The sequence below is a fragment of the Chiloscyllium plagiosum genome, unplaced genomic scaffold (genome assembly GCF_037043375.1).
Source record: "Chiloscyllium plagiosum isolate Xiang-an unplaced genomic scaffold, Cpla_swu_hap1 HiC_scaffold_1, whole genome shotgun sequence".
NCBI lineage: Eukaryota > Metazoa > Chordata > Chondrichthyes > Orectolobiformes > Hemiscylliidae > Chiloscyllium > Chiloscyllium plagiosum.
In genome coordinates this window covers 149461229-149474648 of record NW_028270139.1, presented here as the reverse complement: position 1 = coordinate 149474648, position 13420 = coordinate 149461229, and the positions used below count along the sequence as shown (strand labels likewise).

General features: G+C 48.5%; 1 protein-coding gene across 3 annotated transcripts in view; it reads right to left on the bottom strand.

Annotated features, from left to right (window-relative positions):
* Positions 1-12943, bottom strand: part of eif2ak3 (eukaryotic translation initiation factor 2-alpha kinase 3) — a 95534-nt gene extending 82591 nt beyond the window's left edge. For all 3 annotated transcript variants that reach the window (XM_043698574.2, XM_043698669.2, XM_043698756.2), the window contains exons 1-2: positions 12625-12943; positions 7831-7960 (exon numbers count right to left, since the gene is read on the bottom strand). In XM_043698574.2, the coding sequence (XP_043554509.2) occupies positions 7831-7960; positions 12625-12878 (384 nt within the window). In that variant the 5' untranslated portion in view covers positions 12879-12943. The remainder of the gene's footprint in view (positions 1-7830; positions 7961-12624) is intronic.
* Between the last annotated feature and the right edge of the window lie 477 nt (positions 12944-13420).

Below are 13420 nucleotides of genomic sequence, written 5' to 3'. Positions count from 1 at the left end.
CTCCAAACCCTTCCCATCCAAATGCTTCTTAAATGTTGCAACTGTACCAGCCTCCACCACTTCCTCTGGCAGCTCATTCCATTCACGTACCACCCTCTGCGTGAAAACGTTGCCCCTTAGATCTCTTTTATGCCCTCTAGTTCTGGACTCCCCGACCCCAGGGATCTTAATGGTTACTGCATAAGTCCTTCATAGTCAAATGATGGAAGTATTTAGCTTGCCTCACACCTTGTAAGCAAACTGCAAAATCAGCAGAACACCTTAGAATATAAACACAAATGTAATCTAACAGCTAACTACCAGTTACCCCCCCCCCCCCTCAAGTCAAATGTTCAGACAGCACAAAAATAATCCAAAGTGCGAAATGCATAAAAATAAGTTTAAAAAGGTAAAGTTTCTATCACCCTTGAACCTTATAAGACTCTGCTCTCTTTGTAGGGTCACTACAATTGAAGGGAGCGATAATGAGAAGAAGGGACCTTCATGGTAACCCCAGCCGATATAAGAATTGAACCCATGCTAGCATCGCTCTGAATCACAAAGCAACTGGCCATCCAGCCAACCTCCATATAATAACCTAATTATATTCCATATTGTCAGGAGACAAGGTGGTCAAATCTTGACATAGCAGCAGTAAAAGTCAGAAAGCAATTATTCATTTAATTTTAAAACATATCGCAACTGTTATTTTTGATTGGAATTGACCACAAAACAATAAGAGGCACTGATACAATGAAATTGCAGTATGATCAAATATTTAAAGGCCTGGTGTACCAATGTGTTAATGAAGTCTCTTATTTAAATTATTATTTAATTATTAAACACTTTGCAAACTATTTCAAAGGTGTTCTAGTCTTCCAAGGAAACAGTCATTAAATTGCCAATATTTTTATGTAACCAAACTAAGCTCATAGAATTTGGAGCATTGAACTCTCTTCAGTTTATTCGAAAGATTTATTCATGGATTGAAAGTGCCACTAACATTTACACCCATCTCTAACTTTATTCAAGTGATATGATCTTCCTTCTTGAACCACTACCACCCATTTGGTGTAGACACATCAACGTTAATGAAAGTGAAGAAGTAGTAAATTTCTAACTCAGGACTGTACGTGGCGGCATTTCCAATTAGCTGATGCCCTTATTCTTCTTGCTACACCTCCCTCCACACCTCCGTCCAAGGCCCTAAAGGAGCCTTCCACATCCATCAAAGTTTCACCTGCACTTCCACACGTCATTTACTGTACCCACTGCTCCCAGACTACTTCAGAGAACATCTCCGGGACACCCATACCAACCAACCTGACCACCCCGTGGCCAAACACTTCAACTCTTCCTCCCACTCCACAGAGGACATGCAGGTCCTGGGCCTCCTCCATCGCCACTCCCTTACCATCCAACGACTGGGAGAAAGAACGCCTCATCTTCCACCTCAGGACCCTCCAACCCCATAGCATCGATGATGCAATCCACAGATTCTTCATTTCCTCTTCCCCCACCTTATCCCAGTTCCAAGCTTTCAGCTCAGTACCGTCCTCATAACCTGCCCCATCTGTCCATCTTCCTTCCCACCTATCCGCACCACCCTCTGCCCTAGCCTATCACCTTTACCCCCACCTCCATCCACCTATTGCACTCTCAGCTACCTTCCACCCAGCCTCACCCCTCTCCCATTTATCTCTCCACCCCACAAGGGTCCCAGCCTCATTCCTGATGGAGGGCTTTTGCCCGAAACGTGCATTCTCCTGCTCCTCGGATACTGCCTGATCTGTGTTTTTCCTGCACCACACTCTCTATTCTAATCTCCAGCGTCTGCAGAACTCACTTTTGCCTTGGTGGCAGAGGTCATGCGTTTAGAACATACTGTCAAAAGGAGCCTTGACAGGTACACTGCAGTGCATCTTGTAGATGATACATACTGTTACCCCCCCCAATGTATGCTGGTGGCCATTATTTGAAAAATTAGCGACTAGAGAATAGGAGAGATGCAGAGACATTTCCTGGTAAATTTTGATCCATAAGTATAGATTACTGAGACGGTTGCATAATCATTTGCAGCTTAGGACATGCATAGCGATAGAAGGAATGGGTTAGTTTTTAATTACTCCTTCGTATTGTAAGCTGCTATACAGTATAGCAACATTACCATGCTGTTGAATAAATATGAAAATAACAATTAACTTTGAGAACTAAGATGTGTATGTTTATGCACAATATCAAATATTTACTCTCTTTGCCTCATCTGAGTCACTAATGACCAAAAGAATTGTAAACAATACTCTGGAGTTTACTATAATCCGAATAAATTTACAGGGTAAACATTTCAACGCCAAGGGGATCCACACAAGCTTCTACTAAAATCATGTTATTGTCTCTAAACTTGCATCATATTTGCTACAAAGTTCATAGCACAGATGTAACTCGAAACTTAACTAGCTGTATTTGGCACTAATCCAACTTCAGACTGATCCTGATTGGATTAGTGAATACTTCCATGTCACAACAGACATCCAATTCATGACAATGCCTTAAAGCTAATGAGAGAACATACGAGCATGAAGAAAGGTTGCAATCGATGATGGGACTCAGAAGATACCTCAAACAGTATACAAAAAGGCTAATTTGCTATCAAGCTGGAACATTCAGCTTCAAGTCCCAGCTGCTCCAGAGGTGTGTCGTAACATCTCTGAACAGGGTGATTAGAAAATATCTACCACCCAGTTCCTCCAGCTCACAGTATCTCTCTCAAGCACTGTGAAGTTAAGGGAGTTCACAAAAGTACAAAATAAGTATCAGTTCTCATTAATCCATCATGGATTTGATTACGTGGTGGAAGGAAACAGAGCAGCACAGGCCCTTCGGCCCTCGATGTTGCGCCACCCTGTCATACTAATCTGAAGCCCATCCCACCTACACTATTCCATGTCCGTCCATATGCCTGTCCAATGACGATTTAAATGCACTTAAACTTGGCGAATCTACTACCGTTGCAGGCAAAGCATTCCATAACCTTACTACTCTCTGAGTAAAGGAACTACCTCTGACAGCTGTCTTATACCTATCTCCCCTCACTTTAAAGTTGTGTCCCCTTGTGTTTGCCATCCTCATACTTGGAAAAAGGCTCTCCCTGTCCACCCTATCTAACTCTCTGATAATCTTGTATGTCTCTATTAGTCACCTCTCAACCTTCTTCTCTCTAACGAGAACAGCCTCAAGGCCCTCAGCCTTTCCTCGTAAAACATTCCTTCCATACCAGGCAACATCCTAGTAAAGCTCCTCTGCACCCTTTCCAAAGCTTCCACATCCTTCTTATAATGCAGTGACCAGAACTGGACACAATACACCAAGTGTGGCCGTACCAGAGCTTTGTACACCTGCAGCATAAACTCCTGGTTCCGGAACTCAATCCCTCTATTAATAAAGGCCAAAACACTGTATGCCTTCTTAATAACCCTGTCAATCTGGGTGGCAACTTTCAGGGATCTGTGTACAGAGATCTCTCTGCTCATCTGCACTCCCAAGAATCTTACCATTAGCCCAGTACTTTGCATTCCAATTACTCCACCCAAAGTTTACCACCTCACACTTGTCCACATTAAACTCCATTTGCCACCTCTCAGCCCAGCTCTGCATCCTTTCTATGTCTCTTTGCAACCTACTACATCCTTCGTCACTATCCACAACCTTAGCGTTGTCCGCAAATTTACTAACCCATCCTTCTAAGCCCTCATCCAGGTCATTTATAAAAATGACGTACAGCAGTGGACCCAACACCGACACTTGCGGTATGCCGCTAGTGACTGGACACCAAAATGAACATGTTCCATCAACTACAACCCTCTGCTTTCTTCCAGCAAGCCAATTACTGATCCAAACTGCTATGTCTCCCACAATCCTATTCATCCGCATTTTGTATAATAGCCTTATTGAACGCCTTGCTGAAATCCATATACACCACATCAACCAGTTTACTCTCCTCTACCTGTTTGGTCACTTAGTCAAAAAACTCAGTAAGATTAGTTAGGCACGACCTACCCTTCACAAAACCGTGCTGACTGTCCCTGATCAGAACTGAAGTGAGACTCACTGGTCTGTAATTACCAGGGTTGTCTCTACTACCCTTTTTGAACAAGGGAACCACATTTGCTATCCTCCAGTCCTCAGGCACTATTCCTGTAGACAATGATGATTTGAAGATCAATGCCAAAGGTTCAGCAATCTCTTCCCTTGCTTCCCAGAGGATCCTTGGATAGATCCCATCCAGCCCAGGGGACTTGTCTATTTTCACACTCTGCAGTATTTCTAATACCTCTTCCTTGTGAACCTCAATCTCTTCTAGTCTAGATGCAAGACCTATAGAAAACTCCCAGCATGGTGACTTCTCTTTTCCTGTTTCTAACCTCAGCCCATACTACCTCAGTTAACGAGTCCCCAAACATCCTTTCTACAACTGTAATATTGTCCCTGATCAACAATGCCACACCTCCCCCTCTTTTACCATCTTCTCTGCTCTTACGGAAACATCTGAATCCTGGAACCTGCAACAGCCATTCCTGTCCCTGCTCTATCCATGTCTCCGTAATGGTCACAACATCAAAGTCCTAGCACCAACCCACGCTGCCAGTTCACCCACTTTATTTCGGATGCTCCTCGCGTTGAAGTACACACACTTCAAACCAGGTTCTCGCTTGCCAGTGTCAATGTCAGAAACTTGATTTTGGAACTCCCTACTCTCATCCTCTTCTGTACCTGTCCTACAATTTTGGTTCCCATCCCCCCTGCTGTATTAGTTTAAATGCACCTGAATAGCTTTCGTGAATTTCCCACCCAGGATATTGGTCCCCCTCTGGTTTAGATGAAGACCATCCTGCTTGTAGAGGTTCCAGCTACCCCAGAAAGAGCTCCAATTATCCACAAACCCGAAACCCTCCCTCCTGCACCATCCCTGTAGCCACGTGTTCAACTCCTTTCTCTCCCTATTCCTCACCTCAATAGCACATGGAACAGGCAGCAAACCAGAGAAAACAACTCTGTTTATCCTAGCTCTAAGCTTCCATCCTCACTCCCTGAATTTCTGCCTCAAGTTCCCATCTCTCTTCCGACCTATGTCGTTGGTGCCAATGTGGACCACAACTAGGGGCTGCTCTCCCTCCCCCCTAAGGATCCCCAAAACACAATCAGAGACATCACGGACCCTGGCACCCGGGAGGCAACACACCAACCCGGAGTCTCTCTCATCCCCACAGAACCTCCTATCTGTCCCCCTAACTATCGAGTTCCCAATGACTACTGCTCTGCTCCTCTTCCCCCTTCCCTTCTGAGCAGCAGGTGCCCCACTGCCTTCCTCTGGCAAGTCATTCCCCCCCCACCCCCCAACAGTATCCAAAACGATATACTTATTGTTGAGGGGATCCCTGCACTGCCTGCCGGTTCCCTTTCTGTCCCCTAACTGTTACCCATCTGTCTTTTTCTTTTATCTGGGGAATGTCTACCTCTCTATAAGTCCTGTCAAGAAAGTCAAAGTCATGGCCTAAAAATGTCAGTGCTCAGATACCAGTTGGAGGACTAGGTGTGCAGCAATCTGGTCTGCATGTACTGCTGCTCGGATGGAATTTCACTTTGGCCCCAGATTCCTGAACCTCCTCACAATCTGAAGAGCCTCATGAGAATGCCCTACATATCGTTCCAACTGGCAAGAGATCCTTTTTATATGGGCTGTTATTGCACACCGTCCACTTCAACTTCCCAGACATGCCTGGAGTACTTTTTTACGCCCATGAGATGTGGATGCCAGTGTAGGGCTCCTTTTGCAGGAATACTCAACTTTCTGTCAGGAATCTGATGTGAAGAGTGTTGTGCACAGGAGTCCAACATAAGTGCAGATCACAACAGTTCACAGATCCCCACCCCAACAGTTTGTTTTACATGTTGTGGAGTCTGTGGATCATGTACATATTAGTTGTGGGTGAATGCACCTCCTTTATTGTTACTTTAAAAATCTTTTGTTTAGCCTAAGGTTGCATTTCAGCCCCATGCTCCTGATCTTTAGGCTTCAGTGCAGAGTTGTGGCCACGTCAGAGGACCTTCAAGCAAGTCTTCCCTTGGGCTTAGCCAAGTTGTCTATTAACAGGTCCAGGCAGCAAGCTTTGGAGAGTATCATATTTGCTGGCTGACTAACTGTCCCTCTTCTGTGGCCACAACTGATTTGGTGATGGGAATCCAAACAAACATTTAGTCGTACCTAAGAGCATCTGTAGATATGAAAGAGAAACTAGCTCTGAAAAGGGGACTTCTGGTACAGTGATAGCATCCCCATCTTTGAGGTAGGAGACCCAGGTTAGATTCCCACCTGCTTCAGAAGTACAAAATATTACATTTCTAATGTTGGTTAGAAGTGGTTTTTGTGGCACAGTGGTAGTGTACCTACTTCCAAACCAGATCAGGGTTCAAGCTCCACTGGCCCTGGATGTGTGTCATAACACGTCTGAACAGACTGTTTAAAAAAAACGACTCTCAGCAGGCATACAATACATATCTGCATTTTGCCCTCCACACGGGGGGAATGGTGTCACAGTGGTAAAGTGAATTCAAGCAGGACATCTAGGAAACCAATCAATCAGTGAAGCAACAATTGAAAGAGGTAATCTTAATAGACTAATAAACCAGAATCCTAGACTAATGTTCTGGGAAAAGAGAAGTTGAAATCCCACTGTCACAGATGAAGATATTTAAAATCAATTAAGGAGAGCTTGTGTGGTAGTGTCCATACCTTAGAGCTTTGTGGTCTGGGTTCAATTCTCAGTTTCCACAAACAAATTAATAAAAAAAATCTCCACTTGTGCTCATATAAAAAATAAAGTTAATATCCCTTAGAAGGACCTTTGTAGCATAGTGGTGGTCCTACCCTTGAGCCAGGAAGCCCACATTAGGTCCTTTCTGCACCAAAGATGTATAATTAATATTAATGTAACTTATCAGTTGTCATAAATACCCACCTAGTTCACTAACATACTTTAGGGAAAGAAAGCTGCCCCATCCTTACCTAGTCTGGGCTACACACAACATACAACTATGTCATCAGCTCATAACTGTCCTCTGGTCAATTAGGGACTGGCAACAAATGCTGGCCTTGCCAGCGACAGCAACATCCCATGAACATGAATTTTCTTTTTAAACATGTTTAAACACGTACCAGGTCTGCAGTAGGGTTTTACCCCACAACAGGTTGGAAGCATTACTAACTGATCTATGTCTACAATGCAATGCGCCAACAAATTAAAAACAAAACATAGAAATTACAACAAGAACCTTGAATAGTTAAAAAAAAATCTGAAAAGGTTTTGCAGATGAAAACATCTTCTTCAGACCAGCATCAATTTAGGTGGGAAGACTAAAGGCTCAAATTAAAACAGGTTTCTCAAGTGGGTTTTGAGGTTGATCTTGAGGAAAAGGGTGGGTTGGAGAGGCAGAGAGAGAGAGATTAAGAAGGGAGTTTGAGCTTAACAGCTGAACAAACGGCCAGAGTAAACAGGGAATTGTAGAGAGGCCAAAGTTGATGTAATCCAGAGCTCCAGCAAGGTGCAGGACAGGAGTTGGTTCTACAAATACACAATGGACAAGTCCACAAATATAGTAAATTCGGCACAGCATGTCTAATTGTGGGATAGCATGTGGAATGAGCTGAAGGCCACAGAAGGTGGAGAATAGGAAGCAAGAAATCTTTCAGATGTTTGTATCAGTGTGGCTTTGGGTAGATGGACATAAGCAGAAACGAAGAAAGTTACAATATAGAACTGGAAGATATTGCAGACTATGGCATTTGCCTCTTACCTCAGGTTTGCTGAGACTGGCTGAGACTAAAGAACCAGCACCCACATCAAGCTCCCAGCGCTTGACTCCATGATTCTCTGGATCCAATGCTGCAATGCGACCATCCATCATACTTACAATAACCAGGGATCTGCCAGCAGATACAATCAGAGTAAGGAATCTGACAAAAAAGGTTTTCTCCTCAAAAAGGTTACAAACTTGGTAGGAGCCTTATAAAGACTGAAAATTCCATTGATGAATTTCTATAAAACTGGCTGGTGTAATTTCCAGACTTTACACCACATGCTTCCACAGTGCTCAATAGAGTCATAGAGATGTACAGCACAGAAACAGACCCTTCTGTCCAATTCGTCCATGCCAACCAGATATTTTAACCTAACCTAGTCCCATTTGCCTGCACTTGGTCCAAATCCCTCTCAACCTTTCCTATTCATATACCCATCCAGACGCCTTTCAAATACTGTAATTGGAAGTCCACCACTTCCTCTGACAGCTCCTTCCATACACGCACCACCCTCTGCGTGAAAAAGTAGCCCTTAGGTCTCTTTTATAATTTCCCATCTCACCCTGAACCTTTGCCCTCTAATTCTGCATACCCCCACGCCAGGGTAAAGACTTGTCTATTTATCCTATCCATGCCCTCAAGATTTTATAAACATCTATAAAGTCACCCCTCAGCCTCCAACGTTCCAGGGAACAGCCCCAGCCTATTCAGCCTCTCCTTGTAGCTCAAATCCTCCAAACCTGCCAACATTCTTGTAAATCTTTTGTGAACCCTTTCAAGTTTCACAACGTCCTTCCCATAGGAAGGAGACCTGAATTGCACGCAATATTCCAAAAGTGGCTTAACCAATGCCCTGTACAGTCACAACATGACCTCCCCACTACTGTAACCAATGCATTGAAGGGAAAGCCTTCTTCACTATCCTATCTACCTATGACTCTACTTTCAAGGAGGTATGAATCTGCACTTCAAGGTCTCTTTGTTCAGCAATACTCCCTTGGACCTTACCATTAAGTGTTCATAAATCATAGAATATTAATCCCTTCTAAACTTGTATTGTGTCCACAAAGACCATCTGAAATAATACAACAGGCCTACACAGAATTTACAGCACAAAAGGCAATGAGGAATTCCAGCTATTTGCCAACATTTTTGTTCAAGCCATTCTCATCTCTCTCCCGAGGCCATCAGCAATCCCTTGATCCTCTGCTCATTAGCATTAAAAACTCTTAAAACACTGATCCTGCCATGTCTGCAATCATGTGTATTGTCCTTCGGCTGCTTGGAGCTACTCCTAGCAAGACGCTTGTGGTCCTGTAGCTGAAACTGCTTGATGATTACCCAAACATGCTTAGATCTACACCTGTTTCTGCTGCCCTCTACTCTCTAAAAAGAGTTCTCTGTGGCTCTTCATTCTTCAATCAAATGGCTGATTTTTGAACATTGTCTTAAGATGCTACTTCTTAGTTCTTTTTGCACTTGTAATTTCAACGTGCAACTTCTGAATGATGAGTGAACCATCATCATCGACAGAGTTAACTTGTAGTGTTATATTAAAGGTATTGCGAAATGTTGAACAAAACGTATGCCAACATTTAAACAATAAAATCTTACCAGTACCGTGTAAAGTTACAAAGCCTCGAGGCAAACATTCTCACTGTATCACAAAATCAAATCACGACCTGTTTATCAAAATACTTGCAACAGAAACTTTTTTTAAAAAAATTAACATCCTTTGCATTCTCTAAATTTTCATTCAAAAAAAGTTAAGTATGTCTGCAAACAAACAAGGTCATGTTTGGTGGACCAGAGTTTCTCTCATCCATTAGGATGGGTTTATTCAATTGATCCTAATAGAAATGGTTCCACTACAAAAGGGTTTCATAAAATTAAATAGAAATTATGTAATATCGAGTGTGGAAATCAACCAAAGATCTAGCGAACACTGTCCGCAGATGTTCCAACTCAATTCTTTTCTGTTGCTAAAACTTTACTTCCTTCTGAGAACTTTCAGCACTGGCCAGCAGTTAAAACTGGTCTGTTCAGTCTAATAGCATCCCCTGTTCTTGCATTGTATTTAAATTGCTCCTGGAAGTGTAGCCAAGAACTATTAATCACGAGACAGCCGTAAATCATGCTTTGCACGTTTACTTGAGGTGGTTTAGTATATGTTGTTTCACGTAGGTCACGTTCAACAACTGAACACAAATTATTACTCCTAGGTTAAATGAAGTACAAGGAGCTCCATGAGAATATAAAAATGTCAAACGAAACCTATGACTCGGAGGTGCTGGTGTTGAACTGGGGTGGACAAAGTTAAAAAAAAAATCATTACACCAGGTTATAGTCCAAGACGTTTATTTGGAAGCACTAGCTTTCAAAGCACTGCTTCATCAGGTGGTTGTGAAGCAGGACCACAAGTCACAGAATTTATAGCAAACGATCATTTGCTTTAAATTCTGTGTCATATGGCCCTGCTTCAATTGGGGGGGGGGGGGGGGGGGGGGGGGGGGAGGGAGGGCAGTGGGGTCAATGTGGGGGGGGGGGGGGGGGGGGAGGGCAGTGGGGTCAATGTGGGGTGGGGTGGGGTGGGGTGGGGAGGAGGGCAGTGTGGTCAATGTGGGGGGGGGAGGAGGGCAGTGTGGTCAATGTGGGGGGGGGGGAGGAGGGCAGTGTGGTCAATGTGGGGGGGGGAGGAGGGCAGTGTGGTCAATGTGGGGGGGAGGGAGGAGGGCAGTGTGGTCAATGTGGGGGGGGGGAGGAGGGCAGTGTGGTCAATGTGAGGGGGGGAAGGAGGGCAGTGTGGTCAATGTGGGGGGGGAAGGAGGGCAGTGTGGTCAATGTGGGGGGGGGAAGGAGGGCAGTGTGGTCAATGTGGGGGGGGGGAGAAGGAGGGCAGTGTGGTCAATGTGGGGGGGGGGAGGAGGGCAGTGTGGTCAATGTGGGGGGGGGAGGAGGGCAGTGTGGTCAATGTGGGGGGGGGGAGGAGGGCAGTGTGGTCAATGTGGGGGGGGGGGGGAGGGCAGTGTGGTCAATGTGGGGGGGGGAAGGAGGGCAGTGTGGTCAATGTGGGGGGGGGAAGGAGGGCAGTGTGGTCAATGTGGGGGGGGGGGGAGGAGGGCAGTGTGGTCAATCTGGGGGGGGGGAGGAGGGCAGTGTGGTCAGTGGGGGGGGAGGAGGGCAGTGTGGTCAATGTGGGGGGGGGGAGGAGGGCAGTGTGGTCAATGTGGGGGGGGGGGAGGAGGGCAGTGTGGTCAATGTGGGGGGGGGGGGGGAGGGTAGTGTGGTCAATGTGGGGGGGGAGGAGGGCAGTGTGGTCAATGTGGGGGGGGAGGAGGAGGGCAGTGTGGTCAATGTGGGGGGGGAGGAGGGCAGTGTGGTCAATGTGGGGATGGGGTGGGGAGGAGGGCAGTGTGGTCAATGTGGGGATGGGGTGGGGAGGAGGGCAGTGTGGTCAATGTGGGGGGGGCAAGGAGGGCAGTGTGGTCAATGTGGGGGGGGAGGAGGGCAGTGTGGTCAATGTGGGGGGGGGAGGAGGGCAGTGTGGTCAATGTGGGGGGGGGAGGAGGGCAGTGTGGTCAATGTGGGGGGGGAGAGGAGGGCAGTGTGGTCAATGTGGGGGGGGCGAGGAGGGCAGTGTGGTCAATGTGGGGGGGGAGGAGGGCAGTGTGGTCAATGTGGGGGGGGGGAGGAGGGCAGTGTGGTCAATGTCGGGGGGGGAGGAGGGCAGTGTGGTCAATGTCGGGGGGGGAGGAGGGCAGTGTGGTCAATGTCAGGGGGGGGAGGAGGGCAGTGTGGTCAATGTGGGCGGGGGGGTGGGGAGGAGGGCAGTGTGGTCAATGTGGGGGGGGGGGGAGGAGGGCAGTGTGGTCAATGTGGGCGGGGGGGTGGGGAGGAGGGCAGTGTGGTCAATGTGGGGATGGGGTGGGGAGGAGGGCAGTGTGGTCAATGTGGGGATGGGGTGGGGAGGAGGGCAGTGTGGTCAATGTGGGGATGGGGTGGGGAGGAGGGCAGTGTGGTCAATGTGGGGGGGGGGGAGGAGGGCAGTGTGGTCAATGTGGGGGGGGGGGAGGAGGGCAGTGTGGTCAATGTGGGGGTGGGGTGGGGAGGAGGGCAGTGTGGTCAATGTGGGGGGGGGGAGGAGGGCAGTGTGGTCAATGTGGGCGGGGGGGTGGGGAGGAGGGCAGTGTGGTCAATGTGGGGATGGGGTGGGGAGGAGGGCAGTGTGGTCAATGTGGGGGGGGGGGAGGAGGGCAGTGTGGTCAATGTGGGCGGGGGGGTGGGGAGGAGGGCAGTGTGGTCAATGTGGGGATGGGGTGGGGAGGAGGGCAGTGTGGTCAATGTGGGGATGGGGTGGGGAGGAGGGCAGTGTGGTCAATGTGGGGGGGGGGAGGAGGGCAGTGTGGTCAATGTGGGGGGGGGGAGGAGGGCAGTGTGGTCAATGTGGGGGTGGGGTGGGGAGGAGGGCAGTGTGGTCAATGTGGGGGGGGGGGAGGAGGGCAGTGTGGTCAATGTGGGGGGGGGGAGGAGGGCAGTGTGGTCAATGTGGGGGGGGGGGAGGAGGGCAGTGTGGTCAATGTGGGGGGGGGGAGGAGGGCAGTGTGGTCAATGTGGGGGGGGGGGAGGAGGGCAGTGTGGTCAATGTGGGGGGGGGGGAGGAGGGCAGTGTGGTCAATGTTTGGGGGGGGGGGAGGAGGGCAGTGTGGCAAAAGTGGAGGCGGGATTGGGATTGGGATTGGGGGGGGGGGGGGAAAGAGATGGTCGGGTTTACTGGGAGGATGGTCCCTTACCTGAGCTGATCTTCCCCGCTCGTATCACTCTCCTCCGCCTCATCGTCCTCCACGACCGCTTCCAAGCCGCCGCCTCCTCCCGCCGGCGAGCCGGGCACTGCGATCGGCTTCACCCCGCGGACACAGGCGGCCTCGGACGGTGCCGAAGCCGGAGCCTCGGGGAGCGGCTGCCCCTGGGCTACAGCAACGGCCACCGCCAGAAAGAGACGGAGTAGACAGCGGCCCAAGGGGCCGAACCGAAGACAGGAATCCATAAATCGGACATGAACGACAGGAGCAGCAGACCCAACGGCAGCTGCTAACACCCGGAAAACTCTCAACTCCGGCCCTTCTCCTGTTTGTTATGGTCCGTTAGGAAGGGACTGTGGGCGGGGCTTACCGGCAACCCCATCCCGTCCATCGATTGGTCAGCATCGACGTCACTCCGATGGGTACTACCAATACCGGATCGGATCATGGCATTAGAGCCCGCCCTCAAGTGTTCGATTGCACAATACCAATGTCACTCACATTCCGCGACCACTCATCGGCGTTTCCCTTAGGGGCGGGGATCTTTTTCTTGTGATTGGTCAAGGGGCTGGCCGCCCGCTCTGCGCTTGCCCAATCGGCTGTGGGCGCATACGGCGGGCCGCCAGGCCGCCTCTTCACGTCCCGAGCCTCCCCGCTCTGACCAATGAGTGGAGGGATGGGGCGGGTGACGCGAGCGGTTGGTCTCGTGATGCCCTGACACCGTTCATTCCTGACGGTGGTGTGCCTTTCTGATTGGAGGAACGGCTCGAGGGTGTCACTACGGAGA